Source organism: Pseudophryne corroboree, chromosome 2, assembly GCF_028390025.1.
Source record: "Pseudophryne corroboree isolate aPseCor3 chromosome 2, aPseCor3.hap2, whole genome shotgun sequence".
Taxonomy (NCBI): Eukaryota; Metazoa; Chordata; class Amphibia; order Anura; family Myobatrachidae; genus Pseudophryne; species Pseudophryne corroboree.
The window spans coordinates 488,573,977-488,592,878 of record NC_086445.1 but is presented as its reverse complement, the minus strand read 5'-3'; the positions used below and the strand labels follow the sequence as shown (position 1 = coordinate 488,592,878).

The following is an 18,902-nucleotide window of genomic DNA, read 5'->3' as shown; positions in this document are numbered from 1 at the left end:
CACTATTTTATATATTACATTATCATATTGTGTACCAATAGCCAGGGGCGGATTTAGGGGTAAGTGCGTCCCTAGGCACAACAGTAACAGCCGCTGTCCCCCCCCCCCCGCCTATTTGTATTATGATTGTTTATAAGCCCTCATTTGAGGATAGCCAATTTAATAGAGTGATTAAAAAAAAGACACATTTTTTATTTTTAATTATGTATACATATTTACTAAGTGGAGCAGCTTCCAGGGGCAGCCATATGTGCATGTCCTGCCAGTTTACACTCTAATCAAGTTGGAATATATAACAGTACAGTGGAAATATTCTGTAGTTACTGGTATATTTCTGGCTGGCAGTATCAACACATATACATTCATGTACCGCTCCCCAACAAGTGCCACCCCTAGGCACGTGCCTTACGTGCCAATAGGATAATGTGACTTTACCATTCACAACTAACACTGTTAATTTCAAAAGTGTTAGGCCCCTTACTGTGTGAGTGCTGCCATGTTCTGTCCCAATTTAGATGCTATGCCTACAGCTGTGGTTCTTCATCAGGCGTACATATACTCCCCAGGGGTAGGAAACACTCTAGATGGGGGCACAAGACATGCCACCCCACTTTGTCATGTTTACTTGCACATTGTGTTTTCCATACGTATTGGGATCCAACAACAATAGAGTCACTAGCAATGCATCTGTGTTTACTGCGTATTACAGTTGAATTATATCGTTCTGCATTTGTTTATGTGAATAAAATTCTGAAGTTGTTATTGTCATTTTAATATTCGTGATAATGGGCTTAAGGCAAGGTTGCTTACTCTAGCAGATTCTGAGGGAAACTCACAGATCAATGCAAAGTCCCTCTCGCTGCCCCAGGAGGGTAGAAAGCAGAGCCGGCCATAGGCATAGGCAAACTAGGCAATTGCCTAGGGCATTTGATATGCCTAGGGGCATCATATTGGTTAGGGCCGGCTCTGGTAGAAAGCGTGTGTGCAAGTCTAGATGTGACAGGAAGGAGGAATAGTGAGAAACAGGAGGAGATGGAGAAGCAGGAGGGAGGAGTCATGAGGAAAGAGTGCAGTGTAAAACAAGAGGGCAGGGAGTGGTAGGAGCAAGAGGGGAGAGAAGAGCAGGAACTGATGCAAGAGGTCAGCAGAGGGCAAAGGGTAATATAGAAGTAGAGGGTAGTCAGAAGTGAGCGGTGAGCCAGCCTGACAGACATCAGGGAGGAGGAGCAGATCAGCCCATTGCTTGACTGGCTGTCTACCCTAAGCATAAGTATCCTGCCCTAGGCTAACAGAAAAGGCTCTCGCCCACTGCAGAAATAAGACATACCACCCAACTGTCCCGCATTCAACGTGACAGTCCCATTTCACTGGGACTGTCTCACACGTGGACCAGTGTTCTGTGGTGGGGGGAAGTACACACAGCAGATTAGATGTTGTGCGCATACACACGGCATCTATTCACAGTACATTGGGGGGGTGCTGTGGACAGCCCAACATCTCGGAGAGAGCTAGACACCCACCACAGTGACATGATCAGAGGTGCAGTGAGGCTCTGCCCCTTTTCCCAAGGCTCCGCCCCCTATCAGATACACATGCACTCTGTCCCACATCCACAGCTGTCAAAGTTGGAGATATACATGAGGTTCAACTCTGCTGACAACATCAGAGCATTCAATACCTGACAAAGATGAACATCCCATCTAAGGCAGCGGCGAAGCACACCGTCAAGCACATGTTCTCTGTCAGCTTCTGTCAATTTAGATAACAATTTAACAACGTATCGATGGATTTCATAAGACGCAAATAATGGGATATGAAAGTGTGGAAACGCCGCTCCCAACGGGTCAAAAGAGAGCATTTTAAGTGTCTGCTGATCTAAAAGCTCATAAACTAAATAAATACCCTGGAGGCTAGCCCCCAAGAGTTTAACACAGTTAAGGTAAGATTCCCCCGAAACCCTACTTTATGGGTCAGCGACCGAAGAAGGGAATGCGGTTGGTCTTATATGCAGGAGCCTTTTTCTAAGGTAGTATTAGTATATTCCTCAAAGTCTCACAGCCAGTCCACAGCATAACGATAGTTTGCAGCTAAGACATAAGTTCTAATACACGGAAGACTAACTCCTAATGTCGGAGGTTGACTCCGTAAACAAAGATATTTTAAGCTTTTTACGTGACCAGATGAACTTACTAATAGCTTTATTAAAAATGTTCTGGTCTGCATCAGTCAGTAACATCTGGAAAGAGATGACTTTTATTAGTTATTTATTTATGTTTTATTAGATATCTAATCTACCTAATTAAGAGAGCGGCAAGTGTTTCCAGGCGTGAATATTACCTAAAGTGCAGCTGATTATCTCAGGGAAATTAGCAGCATATACTGTAGGTCAAAGGGATTAATAAATATCTTAATTTCTAAGTATGTGAGTATAGACCATGCTTGCCTACTTTCAATTTCTCCTCTCCGGAAGAAGCCCGGAGAGGAGACGCTGCAGGAGACTTCGGGGGCGGGGCCGGGCTGTGACATCATCAAATGATTTGCATCATTTTAACTCCTTTCCCGCGTGACGGACCCACGAATATGGGGGATTATCTCTCCATCCTGCCCGCATCACTAGATTGCCTACTCTTCCGGGGGTGCGGGGGGCTACCCCAAAAAACGTGAGCCTCCCGCAGCTTCCGGGAGAGTAGGCAAGTATGGTATAGAGGGAGCCTATTGAAAAGGGAATGTACAATTCCAGTTCTCTGCAGCAGTTCCCGCAAGCAAGGCTATTGCCTCTGTATTGGCCTTATTATAAAAAAACTAATATACAGTGAAAATCCTAAAGTAACTGCAGGAGACCAGGAAAGGCCATATGAGGATTAGTGAAGTACAGCAATAAGTCATCAGTGTACGCCGATACTTTTAAAACATGCAGGCCAATCTCAATACCATGTCATGCAGTGTTCAAATAAAAGTGACAAGTAGCTCTAAAGCTAGAGTAAAACAGAGGGGTCTGGTCTGATCATTTAACAAGATCAGACCTGAACTGTTAAAAATAAAGGAGTTGCAGCAAATGCAACCAGGATACCTGGTCACATGCCTTATCAGCATCACAACTCAACACTAAAGATGTACCATTAGGAGTCTGAAGGAGCTTGGTTAAAACAGGTATTAATTGGCGCATGTTGTCCATGGAGGATCTACCTTTCACAAAGCCCGTCTGGGATGAGCAGGGGTTAAAGTGAGCCAGAACGGGGCGGAACTGCGTTCCGTCAGTTGCCCTTGGAGATGGAAAGCAGTTCCGCCTCACCTAACCCGATGGGTGCCTTGTGCCGAACAGAGATGCCGGGCGCTCGCTGAGATCGCCCGGCTCTCGCTCTCCACAGCGGAAGCCGGAGCTCACTACTGAGCTCCGGCTTCCAGCCCTGTCAGTGCACGCTATGAGAGAAACCTCTCTAGGACCACTTTAAGCACTGGGGATGAGTGAAGTCATTTAGAAAGTAGAGCTTGTAGCCTCTGTGCCATTATTTTGGACAGACGTTTGAGATCTTGATTTAACAGAGATATAGGCCAACGAGATTGCACCAAAGTAGGATCTTTACCAGGCTACGGCAGCACCACAATATGAGCTTGATTAAATGCATTATGGGTGCTATTGCCTGACAAAATGGAATTATGCAAAGCTAAATGCAGGACAATATTAGGGTACAGTAGTTTATAATATTCGGCACACAACCCATCCAGGCCTGATGACTTGCCTCTTTCTATCTGCCTGATAGGTAACAGTAACTCCTGTTCAGAGTCCGGCATAGTCACAGACTCAAGTTAAATTGGGGGAGCCAGCCGATCGAATGAAATTCATCCCTAAGGCCGGGTCACCTGGTGGTGCGGTATATATTCTTTCAAATAATTTAAAAAAGAATTTGTTATATCAGAAGTAATAGATAAAGTTTGGGTGTCTTAAGGATATTAGAAGGCGGGAGGGGGGCTTTTAACTACATTTGACAACAGCTAGCTTTACTGCCCCAGCTGAAATAGCGATGCTTCTGATCATCCAAAGTACACTGAGCACGTTCTGTACATACAGTATAGTGTCAGTATGCGTTATATATGTTTGGCAAGTATCAGAAGTATGCCATGCTCAATTACTGAAATCTCTAATTACATGTTTTTCATTTATTAACAAAGTATGCAATAATATGCCCTCACAATATCAGCTTCAAAGTTGCCCAAAACAGTTCACATCCTCAGTGTGCTGTATACTGTAATACTTAAAAATATGGAACATGTGCTTGACGGTGTGCTACGCCGCTACCTTAGATGGGATGTTCAACTTTGTCAGGTATTGTATGCTCTGCTGCTGTCAGCAGAGTTGAACCCTCTAAATACAATATAAACTCAGATGAGGTGTACACATATGAAAGAAATTGGCAAATAAAAGAGGAGACTCCATACCTCCCAACTGTCCTGATTTTCGCGGGACAGTCCCGTTTTTCTGGGACTTTACTGGGACTGTCCCGCTGTCCCAGAAGTGTCCCGCGATGGGGGGGTGGGTGGCAGTTGTCACTCGCTGCTCTGCTTAGTAGAGCAGCGGTAAATAGATGCTGTGCGCACGTGCACAGCGCCTATTCACTAGAGACGGAGGGATAGGGGGTATGCCAGCAGAGCGCTGGGCATGGCCCCTCAGTGATGAAAATCGGGGCACTCCCGCCAAGCCATGCCCCTATCCCTGAGGCCACGCCCCCTTTCCCCCTCTTTCTGCAGCTGAAAAGTTGGGAGGTATGAGACTCTGAGGGTACAGAGGGACAGGGTACACCAGGTAGGGGTGATTAGAAATAGCAATATTCTCCACTTTACAATTATGGACTCTGGGGAGTAGGCTGGGAATCTATTCTACAAAAGGTAAAGGTATGTTTGTTTAAAGTTTAATGTGTTTAAAGTTTAATGCTGTTGTATTTTAAATATTATACAGGAGTTGTGAGAGTGCATTGTAATTTCACTTATGCATTTTTTACTGTTGTAGTGAAAATAAACAAATTGATTTATTGATATAAAATTGCAGATGAGTCACAACGGAACCTGGCACGAGAAAATAGCCCTCAGTCGCACACAGATGTGAAAAAAAATCAGATGTATTAACCTGGAGAAGGCATAAAGAAGTGATAAACTAGTGATAAATGCAGAGCCGGCCCTAACCAATATGATGCCCTAGGCAAGATATTGGCTGGTGCCCCCTAGCATCACCACTAGTTCCGCCTCTGACAGTGCACCCCTTTCCCAGCACCATCACCCCTCACCCATAGCAGTCCTTATTTTGAGTTTCCTATCCCCTATATTTTAAATAAGAACAGTCGGCGCACAACCCAAAAAGGGGTGTGTTTTTGCTGGCAAGGGGCATGGCCACACAATAGTACCCCTAATTCAAATTACGCCTCACAGTACTACAACTTTATTCACATTTTATCATGCAATAGTGTCCCTAATTCACGTTATATCACACAGTAGTACCACTATACCTTATATACATTACTCCTCACAGTAGTGCCACTTATTCACATTACACCACACTGAATTGCTCTTTATTCACATTACACCATACAGTAGTGCTCTTTTTATACATTACGCCACACAGTAGAGCAACTTATGCACATAATTCCACACATTAGTAATGCATTTATACACATAATACCACACTGTAATGCCCCTTACACATATGACACACATTATTAATGTCCTTATAAATATAATGCGCCTTACACATTATGACAACCTTTATTAATGCCCTTATACACAAAATGTCCCTTACACGTATGCCGCACATTATTAGGGCCCTTATACACATAATGCCACACATAATGCCCATTACACATATGCCGCACGTTATTAATGCCCTTATACACATAATGACACACATACAATAGTACCCTGTTACACATATGCCGCACATTATTAATGCCCTTATAAACATAATGACACACATAGTGCCCCTTACACAATTGCTGCACATTATTAATGCATTTATACACATGACACACATAATGCCCCTTGGGGGTAATTCTGAGTTGATCACAGCAGCAAGTTTGTTTGCAATTGGGCAAAACCATGTGCACTGCAGGGGGTGCAGATATAACATTTGCAAAGAGAGTTAGATTTGGGTGGGTTATATTGTTTCTGTGCAGGGTAAATACTGTCTGCTTTATTTTTACACTGCAATTTAGATTTCACTTTGAACAGACCCCACCCAAATCTAACTCTCTCTGCACATGTTATATCTGCCCCCCTTGCAGTACACATGATTTTGCCCAACTGCTAACAAATTTTCTGCTGCGATCAACTCAGAATTAGGCCCCTTATACATATGCCGAACACTACTGCACAACCAACCCACTCACACACAGCACTCACACAGCCGCTAACACTGTGACCTCTGCCTCTGCTTGGATACAGAAGTGTCCTCATAAATCTTGTCTCAATGCTAACGTCGGATGACTTTTCTTGATGTAAATGCAACTTATGGGCATTGCTATGTGGTTAGGATGCACAAGCAACTTCTGCTGATTAAAATGATATGCAGCATGCCTATATACTGTGAGAGACTGTGGCTTTATCTGCATATGAAATGCTACACACAGTATATAGGCATGCCGCATATCATTTTAATCAGCAGAAGCTGCTGATGCCCCTAGGCATACCAAATGCCCTAGGCATTTGCCTAGTTTGCCTATGCCTAGGGCTGGCTCTGGATAAATGCAAGGTGATAAACGCACCAGCCAATCAGCTCCAAAATGTAAATTAACAGTTAGCTTTATGGAAGAGTGTCCAGAAAAAAGCCATTACTTAGTGTTAAAAATAAGAAGGCACGTTTTGAGTTTGCCAAAAGGCATGTGGATGACTGCCCAAATGTATGGAGGAAGGTGCTCTGGTCAGATGAGACTAAAATTTAACTTTTCGGTCACCAAGGAAAACACTATGTCTGGCGCAAACTCAACAGATCCCATCACCCCAAGAACACCATCCGACAGTGAAACATGGTGGTGGCAGCATCATGCTGTGGGGATGTTATTCAGCAGTAGAGACTGGGAAACTGTTTCGAGTCCAGGGAAAAATGGATGGTGCTAAATACAGAGATATTCTTGAGCAAAACCTGTTTCAGTCTGCCTGTGATTGGAGACTGGGACGGAGGTTCACCTTCCAGCAGGACAATGACCCGAAAGCATACTGCTAAAGCAACACTCGAGTGGTTTAAGGGGAAACATTTAAATGTGTTAGAATGGCCTAGTCAAAGCCCAGATCTCAACCCAATTGAGAATCTGTGGTCAGACTTGAAGGAGCTGGAGCAGTTTTGCCTTGAGGAATGGGCAAAAATCCCAGTGGCAAGCTCATAGAAACTTATTCAAAGTGACTTGCTGCTGTAATTGCCGCAAAAGGTGGCTCTACAAAGTACTGACTTTAGGGGGGTGAATAGTTATGCACGCTGAAGTTTTCTGTTATTTTGTCCTATTTGTTGTTTGCTTCACAATAAAAAAAAAAGAAAAACATCTTCAAAGTTGTAGGCATGTTCTGTGAATGAAACGATGCAAACCTTTAAACAATAAATTTAAATTCCAGGTTGTGAGGCAATAAAACATGAAAAATGCAAAGGGGGGGGTGAATACTTTAGCAAGGCACTGTAGGTTATGTTTTCCTAAATATGATTAAAGTTCATAAAATAGATACCTCGACTGGAGACCATTTACTGCAGTGTAAAGTATGCACTGTATGGAGACACCTCTGCAAACTCAAGGGCAGATTAACAACAAGTGATATTCTTGTTATCACTCTTCACGAATGCTAAATGGTGCTCCAGCCAATAAGCTTGTAACTGTCATGTGTTTAAAAAATGACAGGAGCTTATTGTCTAGAGCAGGCATTCCCAACCGCGGTCCTCAAGGCACACCAACAGTGCAGGTTTTAGTGATATCCAGGCTTCAGCACAGATGGTTAAATCAAAATAACTGAGGTACTAATTAAGTCACCTGTGTTCAAGCAGGGATAGCACTAAAACCAGGACTGTTAGTGTGCTTTGAGCACCGAGGTTGGGAAACACTGGTCTAGAGCATCATTTATCAACAAGAACATCACTTGTTGTTAAATCTGCCCCTTAATGTACAGTTTGGACTGAAGGAAGGTAGAAGTGTCTGTAAATCATCAATCTCCAGGTGGGAGGTATAGGAAGTGGTGTGGTACAGCCAGTTGTGTGATCCCAGTCCCACCCTCCACTGCTGTGCCGCAGAAATGTGCCTCACTGCAGATTGCGTTATAGCACCACTGTACTGGGGTAGTGGTTAGAATCCAGCCAAGAAGCTATACTGGTAGCTGTGATTGATTGATTGATTGATTGATTGATTGGTTTTTAAGATAAGTAAACAGTGTTAGGGCCCACATACATCAGCAATAAATTGCTGCAATGTTCTGATCCCCTTACAGCTGGGTATCAGGAATATTAAAAATCCCAATTCCCCGAACCACACCGTGTTTGGTTGGAAACGGAGGAATCTTTATTTTTTTACATGTTTAATTTCCCCAATTCCCTGACGAATCACAGACCATCGCTGGCCGGTCAGCGGAACGGCGGTGTCGGCGGATCAGGGAATCTCTGCCCCTGATGTATGGTGGCCATTAAAGACAGACCAGCAGCCTTATAATGAGATGATCAAGGCTTAAAGTTGTATTTAAACTGTTCCCTCAAAGAGGGGAAAAAAAGAGCTTGTTAAGAACATAATATAATAATAATTTTATTATGTATACAACCTACAGTATAATACAGTAATACAAGATATAGCACCTACTTAAACTATGCAAGTGCAGCTGTCCAGTGTCAGAATATCCAGAAAAGAAAAGAACACTACTACTGACTCATGCTGGTAAATTCTGCTCATTATAACATAAATATGTGTAATCTACTATTGGTACATGCTCATTAAGTAAAATTGGCACTGTAACTGAATATTGTTATACAGTATATGCTGGGCATTGCTGGCTACAATATGTGTTTGTCAGTGCTGGCACAATTAGTATCATGCATTGTATACTGTTAATAAATTGATATAAAATCCTGCTAATTTGTCCTGATATAAATATGTTAAGTAAATATATGAAACTGCTATGCTATGTTTATATACTACGTATATACGGTGTTGTGTGTAAATGCATTATCATATAACAAAAATACAGCGGTGCCTAGCGCATAAAGACCACACATACTATTTAACATAGCTAATGAAGAAATAAGTGGTCACTTCTTTGGATGCTTGCAGGCCTTCCCAGGCACAAGAGCCACCCTTAGTACCCTCAATATAAATGTTGGAAAATCGTGGTTGTGTCAGGATTGGCGACAATCCTGACACAATCCCAAATTCCCTATTTTACATACAGATGGGTCCATGTTTATCTTGACCTTTAATAGGATTAACTGAGACTGGCCAGTCGGACTTAATCCCCTGCTGTATTGTTCTCTGTATTGTATTTCAGCTGAGAACAATAGATGAAGGGTTTATGACAATAAACCATGTTGTGCCTAGGCGCAGCAAACTAGCCAAGATAACTGTGGACCCATCTGTAGCTGTTCTCATTAATGTACCCAGCCATACATTTACAGCTTTTTCCTTGCACAATATAAACCTTTGTTCCGGCCTTCTAACTTTGTTAAATGTGTCCATTTCTACTGCATTGGATTCCCTATATGTAATTTTCATATTATCTAATACAGTAGATAAAGCTTTACTAATACTAAATGTTTTTTTTTGTTGCAGTCCTTCCTTGGAAGACATAAGTCAAACACAAATCATTCAACATACTGACCTCACGGGCTGCTTTCTTTACAAAGCTTTCATCTGTGATGCGAAATGCTCTGCACAGTGCTTCCGCTGGGTCTTGTGGGAAAACTTCTTGACGTACCAAATTTACATGAAGATGGACAGCAGCATAAATGGCGGCATCTACTCCTCCATGTCCATCAAACACAGCAAAATACGCTTGCTCCTCTTGGTCCTAGGGATTGTGGAAAGAAAGGTTAGAAGTAGATGATTCAAGTCATTGAATATTTTCTGTTATACAGTATTATAAGATTTTATGATACTTTTGTTGTACCAACACCTTTACATTAAATGTAAATGCTATTTATGGAACTTTATTTTAATTTTTCTTTCATTAAAAGTGAATACTGTTACTTTTAGGAACAGTTTGCAATAATAACTAATAAACAGTGTGCTATTGTTTTAATGTCTGGTACGTAGGGAAAAAAATAGGATTTTAATACCTACCGGTAAATTCTTTTCTCTTAGTCTGTAGAGGATGCTGGGGACGCTTCAAGAACCATGGGGTATAGACGGGATCCGCAGGAGACATGGGCACTTTAAGACTTTGAAGGGGTGTGAACTGGCTCCTCCCTCTATGCCCCTCCTCCAGACTCCAGTATTAGGAACTGTGCCCAGGGAGACAGACATTTCGAGGAAAGGATTTATAGGTAACTAAGGTGGGACACATACCAGCTCACACCTCAAACACGCCGTACAACATGGCAGTAAACAAACTCCAGTCAACAGCATGAACAACGTCAGCAACAGGCTGACTATAACACAACACAACCCGTGTGTAAACATAACCAAAAACTGTAGATAGAGTCTGCACTGGGACGAGCGCCCAGCATCCTCTACGGACTAAGAGAAAAGGTATTAAAATCCTATTTTCTCATACGTCCTAGAGGATGCTGGGGACGCTTCAAGAACCATGGGGTTTATACCAAAGCTCTAGAACGGGCGGGAAAGTGCGGATGACTCTGCAGCACCGATTGACCAAACATGAGGTCCTCATCAGCCAGGATATAAAACTTGTAAAATTTCGCAAAAGTGTTTGAACCCGACCAAGTAGCTGCTCGGCAGAGTTGTAATGCCGAGACCCCGCGGGCAGCCGCCCAGGAGGAGCCCACTTTCCTGGTAGAGTGGGCCTTCACTGATTTCGGTAACGGCAATCCAGCCGTAGAATGAGTCTGTTGAATCGTATTGCAGATCCAGCGCGCAATAGTCTGCTTGGAAGCAGGTGTTCCAATCTTGTTGGCAGCATACAGGATAAACAGAGCCTCTGTTTTTCTAAGTTGAGCCGTTCTGGCGACATAAATCTTCAAAGCCCTGACAACATCGAGGGATTTTGTCTCCGCGAAGGCGTCAGTAGCCACTGGTACCACAATAGGCTGGTTCATGTGGAACGATGAAACCACCTTCAGCAGAAATTGTTGACGAGTCCTCAATTCTGCTCTATCTTCATGGAAGATTAAATAAGAACTCTTGTGAGACAAAGCCGCTAACTCAGACACCCGCCTTGCGGATTCCAAGGCCAATAGCATGACCACTTTCCACGTGAGAAATTTCAACTCAACCTTCTGTAAAGGTTCAAACCAATGTGATTGAAGAAAATGCAACACCACGTTAAGATCCCATGGGGCCACTGGGGGCACAAAGGGAGGTTGGATGTGCAAAACTCCTTTCACGAAGGTCTGAACTTTCGGAAAGGAGGCCAATTGCTTTTGAAAGAAAACCGATAAGGACGAAATCTGTACTTTAATCGAGCCTAACTTTAGGCCCGCATCCACACATGCTTGCAGGAAATGGAGAAAACGTCCTAGCTGAAATTCCTCCGTAGGAGCCTTCTTGGATTCACACCAAGACACATATTTTCTCCAAATACGGTGATAATGTTTAGACTTCACTCCTTTTCTAGCCTGCAGAAGTGTGGGAATAACTTCACTGGGAATACCCTTTCGGGCTAGGATCCGGCGCTCAACCGCCAAGCCGTCAAACGTAGCTGCGGTAAGTCGTGGTACACGCACAGCCCCGGTTGTAACAGATCCTCTCGAAGAGGAAGAGGCCAAGGATCTCTTATGAGTAATTCCTGAAGATCTGGATACCAAGCCCTCCTTGGCCAGTCTGGAGCAATGAGGATCACTTGAACCTTCGTTCTTCTTATCATCTTTAGCACCTTCGGAATAAATGGAAGCGGAGGAAACACGTACACCGACTGAAACACCCATGGTGTTACCAGTGCGTCCACCGCTATTGCTTGAGGGTCCCTCGACCTGGAACAATATCTCTGAAGTTTCTTGTTGATGCGAGATGCCATCATGTCTATTTGAGGAATTCCCCAAAGACTTGTCACTTCTGCAAAGACCTCTTGATGAAGACTCCACTCTCCTGGATGGAGATCGTGTCTGCTGAGGAAGTCTGCTTCCCAGTTGTCCACTCCTGGAATGAAGACCGCTGACAGACTGCTTGTATGTCTTTCCGCCCAGCGGAGAACTTTTGTGGCCTCTGCCATTGCCGCCCTGCTCTTTGTTCCGCCCTGGCGGTTTATGTGCGCCACTACTGTTATATTGTCAGACTGTATCAGGACGGGCAGATTGCAAAGAAGATGTTCCGCTTGACGAATGGCCCTTAACTTCAGAACATTTATGTGTAGACAAACTTCCTGGCCTGACCATTTTCCCTGGAAGGTTTCCCCCTGTGTGACTGCTCCCCAGCCTCGGAGACTCGCATCCGTGGTTACTAGGATCCAGTCCTGGATCCCGAACCAGCATCCCTCTAGGAGGTGAGAGCTGTGTAGCCACCACAGGAGTGAAATTCTGGTCTTGGAGGATAGGACTATTTTCCGGTGCATGTGCAGATGGGATCCGGACCACTTGTCTAAGAGATCCCACTGAAACACTCTGGCATGGAACCTGCCAAACTGTATGGCCTTGTAGGCCGCCACCATCTTCCCCAGCAACCGAGTGCATTGATGAATGGACACTCTCGCTGGTTTCAGAATTAGTTTTACCAAACTCTGAATTTCCAGAGCCTTCTCGTCTGGAAGAAAAACTCTGTAATTCTGTGTCCAGAACCATTCCCAAAAACAACAGCCGCGTTGTCGGATTCAACTGTGATTTCGGCAGGTTTAGGAGCCAACCATGTTGTTGCAACACTGTCAGGGAGAGCGCAATGTCCTGCTCCAGCTTGTCTTTGGATCTCGCCTTTATCAGGAGATCGTTCAGGTACGGGATAATCGCGACTCCTTGCTTGCGAAGGAGGACCATCATTTCCGCCATTACCTTGGTGAAAATCCTCGGAGCCGTGGACAGACCAAACGGCAATGTCTGAAATTGGTAATGACAATCCTGAGTAGCAAACCTCAGGTAAGCCTGATGCGGAGAATATATGGGGATGTGTAAGTAGGCATCCTTTATGTCGACCGACACCATGAAATCCCCTTCCTCGAGACTGGAGATCACTGCTCGGAGAGATTCCATGTTGAATTTGAATTTCTTTAGGTAAAGATTTAGGGATTTTAGGTTCAGAATTGGTCTGACCGTGCCGTCCGGCTTCGGGACCACAAACAGGTTTGAATAAAAGCCGTCTCCCTGTTGTGCCGGGGGAACCCTGACAATAACTTGATTTAGACACAACTTTTGTATTACATCGCATACTACCTCCCTGTTCGGAAGAGAAGCTGGTAAGGCTGATTTGAAAAAACGTCGAGGGGGAACGTCTTGAAGCTCCAGTTTGTACCCCTGGGACACTATTTCTACAATCCACGGGTCTAGGGCCGAACGAGCCCAGAACTGACTGAACAGCTTGAGACGTGCCCCCACCGGTGCGGACTCCCGCAGAGGAGCCCCAGCGTCATGCGGTGGATTTGGCAGAAGCCGGGGAGGACTTCTGCTCCTGGGAACCGGCCACGGCCGGAAATCTTTTATCTTTTCCTCTTCCTCTATTAGCAAGGAAGGAATAACCACTGCTTTTTTTGTATTTATTCGGCCGAAAGGACTGCATCTGCAAGTGGTGCGCTTTCTTTTGTTGTGGAGGAACATAAGGCAAAAATGACGATTTACCCGCGGTAGCCGTAGATACCAGTTCAACGAGACCTTCACCAAACAATACACCACCCTTATACGGTAGAGACTCCATAGCTTTCTTAGAGTCAGCATCAGCATTCCATTGATGAATCCACAATGCCCTCCTAGCTGAGACTGCCATGGCATTGGCCCTTGATCCCAAGAGGCCAATATCTCTCGCCGCTTCCTTTACGTAGGCTGCAGTGTCCTTGATATAACCCAGCGTTAAAAGGATGGTATCCCTGTCCAGGGTATCTATATCAGATGACAAGTTATCTGCCCATTTTTCAATAGCACTACTCACCCACGCAGATGCAATAGCTGGTCTGAGCAGTGTACCTGTGGTGACATAAATGGATTTCAGCGTATTTTCCTGCCTACGATCCGCAGGATCCTTAAGGGCTGCCGTGTCAGGAGTTGGTAAAGCTGCCTTTTTAGACAAACGTGACAGTGCCTTGTCTACAACGGAAGGTGACTCCCACTTTTCTCTATCCCCCGAGGGGAAAGGATACGCCATTTGAATCCTTTTGGGAATCTTTCTGTCAGGATTTTCCCACATTTTTTCAAAAAGGCCATTCAGTTCGTGAGAGGGAGTAAACATTACCTCAGATTTCTTTCCCTTAAACATACAGACCCTAGTATCAGGAACAGCAGGGTACTCAGTGATGTGTAAGACGTCTTTTATTGCCACAATCATGTACTGAATGCTCTTCGACAATTTTGGGTCTAATCTGGTATCACTATAGTCGACACTGGAGTCAGAGTCCGTGTCGGTACCCGTGTCTGCTAACTGCGCAAACAAACGTTTATGTGACCCCGAAGGGGTCTGTACCTGTGATAGCACATCCTCCACGGATTTTTTCCATACCTGGTTCTGAGACTCAGATTTATCTAATCTCTTATTAATAAGAGCCACATTAGCATTCAAAGCATTCAACACATTTACCCAGTCAGCAGTCGGCGGTGCCGACAGGGTCACTCCCACAGCCGTTTCTGCCCCCAACACAGTCTCCTCCTGGGAAGAGCACTCTGCCTCAGACATGCCGATACACCTGTACGGACACCCACAGACACACTGGGCCAAAAGGGGGACAGACCCACAGTAAAGCCTGTCAGAGAAACACAGAGGGAGTTTGCCAGCTCACTACCCAGCACCTGTCCCGGTTCTGAACACCATAAATATAATGCCTCACACCCTGCAGCGCTTTATATTACTTAATATTGCACCAAATTTGCTGTGCCCCCCCTGTTTTGCACCCTGTTACTTGTTATCAGCAGTGGCGAGGAAGGACCAGCGTCTCTGCATGCACTGGAGAGAAAATGGCGCTGATGTGAGCTGTGAGGGCTAAGCCCCGCCCCCTACATTGCGCGCTTCAGCCCGCTCTTTTTTAAATAAATGCCAGCGGGGGTCCGAATTTAGTGCCCAGGCACCTCAATTACCTTCTGCCATCCTAACAAGAGGTTTATAATGCTGCCCAGGGCGCGCCCACCCCCCGCGCCCTACAGTGCCGCTGTGTATGGGAGCATGTCGTGCAGTGTGATCGCTGTGTGGTACCTCAGAAAGCCGTCACTGAAGTCTTCTTTTTCTTCTTCTACTCACCTGTCTTCTGACTTCTGGCTCTGCAAGGGGGGTGACGGCGGGCTCTGGGAGTGAACCCCTAGGCGTACCTAGTGTTCCAAACCCTCAGGAGCTAATGGTGTCCTGTAGCCAAGAAGCAGAGCCTTTAAACTCCCTAGAAGTAGGTCTGACTTCTCTCCCCTAAGTCCCACGATGCAGGGAGACCGTTGCCAGCAGCCTCCCTGAAAATAAAAAAACGAACATAAAGTCTTTTCCGAGAAACTCAGTAGAGCTCCTCAGTTGTGCATCCAGTCTGCCTGGGCACAGATTCTAAACTGGAGTCTGGAGGAGGGGCATAGAGGGAGGAGCCAGTTCACACCCCATCAAAGTCTTAAAGTGCCCATGTCTCCTGCAGATCCCGTCTATACCCCATGGTTCTTGAAGCATCCCCAGCATCCTCTAGGACGTATGAGAAAGGTCTGTTTATTAGATGTGAATATTATTAAATTAATGTCAGGTCTGGTTGGAGAAACATAAGAGGGAATTCAATTGCCAGTGAAAGGGGCAAATTGCCATGGTGTTTCCCACCCTTCGCATGGCCGATTCGCCCCCCTATTCGGCCAAAAGTGCTCGCTACACTAATGGGGTAGAGAACACTTTTGAGCAAGATCCCACCATCGTAAAGTGCGGTGGATGTTGTGCGAATTTGGCCTAGCGGGATACTCACTGACAATTCAATTCCCCCGTTAGATTTGACTGCACCCATAGAAGCCGAACTGGGCAGCACGAAAAGCAAAGAGTGGCTACCTACAGAAAGCCAGCTCTCTGCTTATCGCAGCCCGGTCTGGCAGTCACAGACTACATCTGGCTCACTGACGCTGAGCAGGGTGGCGGATTTTACCTGGGGGGGGGGGGGGGGGGGGGGGAGACACAGCCCATAGGTCAAATCTACCACTATTTTCTATAATAAAAGCAGTAGTCTCACAGTTTTCCACTGGTGGTACCAGGGACTTCGTGATAAAACATGTTTAGTCTCCTGTAATTTACTGGTAAAATGCCCATCATTTTGTCACCTTACCTAGAATTGCAGTTATAGGGCCCAATTCAGCAATGATCGCAAATCATCAAAATTAGCAAAAAAAAGCGTAAAAACGCAAATTCTGCAACTTAAATAGCAAAAACTGAGGAAAAAAAATTCTGAGACTTAGCAAAAACTGCGTATGCACTACGAAAAGTAGGCATGTAGGGGGCGTACTAAAGGGCTGGACTGGCAAAAACTATGATCAGGGGCGTGTTTTAGGCGTATGCTGATGGTCGGTGGGCGGTGCATTCGCAATTTTTACAACAGATCGCACCTTTCTGATGTGCAGTTTCTGAGTGACTACAGGTCTACCTTAAAAATTGCACAAGCTGACCTCAGTTGTAGACTGCATGTATACTGCAATCATTGCTTCATTACACCCAGCTGAAGAAGTTCACACCTCAGACCACAAATCACTTCATTCAGCTGTATTGGAACTTAGAAACATGTAAGGCAGGCGTGTCCAAACTGCGGCCCTCCAGCTGTTGTGAAACTACACATCCCAGCATGCCCTGACACAGCTATAGCATTCTCTGACAGCAAAACGGTGTCAGGGCATGCTGGGATATGTAGTTTCACAACAGCTGTCGGACCGCAGTTTGGACATGCCTGATGTAAGGTATTGTTTAACTTTGTAACACATGTTGATTGTGAAAATATATGCTACTAACCGATTTGTGTTTACACTTACTAACAATCAAGGTTTGACAACCACACTATTTGATAGAAGTAATAAAATAACCTTTACAAGCATTTTGCTTAGTAGTATCTGCTGAATGACATTTAGCTTCCTAACATTTTTTTTTAAACAACCAACATTTTTTTGTTAAACAAAACATACCCACATAATTTTTTTTTTAAATGTTTTATTTTATTTGTGCGCTACACACATAAACATATGTTGAAGAACAGCAATACCATCTTTTTATTTTTAAGTTTTGCAAATTCTGCTCCATTTGTATACTTATTGAAACGAATACACATAATTCCTAAAAGTAAGGTATGTAAATAAAAGCAAAGAAACAATAATATGTAATGTTTGACCACTTCACAATAAAAAAAACCACTATTTTTATTTATTTATTTATTTTTATAAAAATGTTACTGTTGTTTCCAAATTAAAATATTTTGACTCCAAAAAAAAGTATGTTTGTTAAAACATACAGTATACCAATAATTGCTGTTGTGTAGGGTTTAGAAGCTAGAATTCACACTCTCTCTAGTTGTATATATTTGAACACAGTTATGGGCATTAGTCAATGTTTGAAGAAAAACACTATGGTGTCTTTAAGATAATAATTGCTAAATGACCACAAGATCATCATTTGACCAATTAAGGGATGATTGAATTGATTTACAATTGTTGAGTAGCTTCTTTAATTTGGGTGCAGGAAAGTAGGTTGTGCAATTTTTAAGGGAAAAACACTGTTAACAAAAAATGCAACATCAGAAACATGTACGCAAAAACGGCTTACATTTGTAATATGTACGTAAAAATTCTGATTATTAGGATGGTTTACGCAATATTTGCACATTTCACAAGGCCACCTTCTTTTTGTTAAATTAAATTAGTGTTGCAGTTTTTCCATTTGGGCGTGCTTTCGCAATTTTGCTTTTGCTCGCAATTTTTGCTAATTTGTAATTTTTGCAATCCTTACTGAATTTGCCCCATAATCTGGATTTTAATCCAACTATCCTTGAATGTTCTTTGCCCCTTTGCTCTCATTTCAACTTTGTTACTCTGAACAACACTTGGTTACAGAGAGAAATGTATCCAGCTCCAATGGACTATATTTTGTTTACAGAGTCCTCTTGTTGGCCTGATTAGACCATGCTCTGTTGAAGACTGTGAATTACTAAATATCTTTGCCAATTCACTAGGGACCTAATTATTCTCTCCTTTGTGACATTTCCATCATGGTGGTAATTGAAAAGCATTTATTCCAGTATTTAAATTCAAATAGAGGCTCCACTCGATCCTTGACATATCACTTGGCTATTGATAAAGTGATCAGTTAGGGGAGTTTTATTCAATGTACAGCAAGAGAGCACATTTGAAATCAACATGTCAGCCAACTGTCATTTAAGCTCATCTATCAAAGCCTCAACAAAACCTTGCCTCGTTTAGTAATTATTGAGGCCATGATATATATACAGTATGTATGCCAAAAGCAAGCCTAGACCATGTTATGTAAACTGGGACTCTGGAGTTAAAGCGAATCCAAAGACAATTGTGAGTTTTTCACTACAATGACTTGTTTTTCTCAACCTCTCCCTTGTTAGACTGTATTGTTCAATGCCCGTTCCTATGAAATAGCCTCAATTAGAAGTTAGCATTGGAAGGAAAGCATTATACTGAGGTAGTCAAGCTCACTATTAAG

At 43.8% G+C, this 18,902-nt stretch overlaps 1 protein-coding gene across 1 annotated transcript in view; it reads right to left on the bottom strand.

Annotated features, from left to right (window-relative positions):
• PPM1E (protein phosphatase, Mg2+/Mn2+ dependent 1E) overlaps nucleotides 1-18,902 on the bottom strand; it is a 459,180-nt gene that overhangs the window by 52,383 nt on the left and 387,895 nt on the right. The window contains exon 4 of the mRNA XM_063953905.1: nucleotides 9,823-10,011. Coding sequence (XP_063809975.1) covers nucleotides 9,823-10,011 — 189 coding nt within the window. The remainder of the gene's footprint in view (nucleotides 1-9,822; nucleotides 10,012-18,902) is intronic.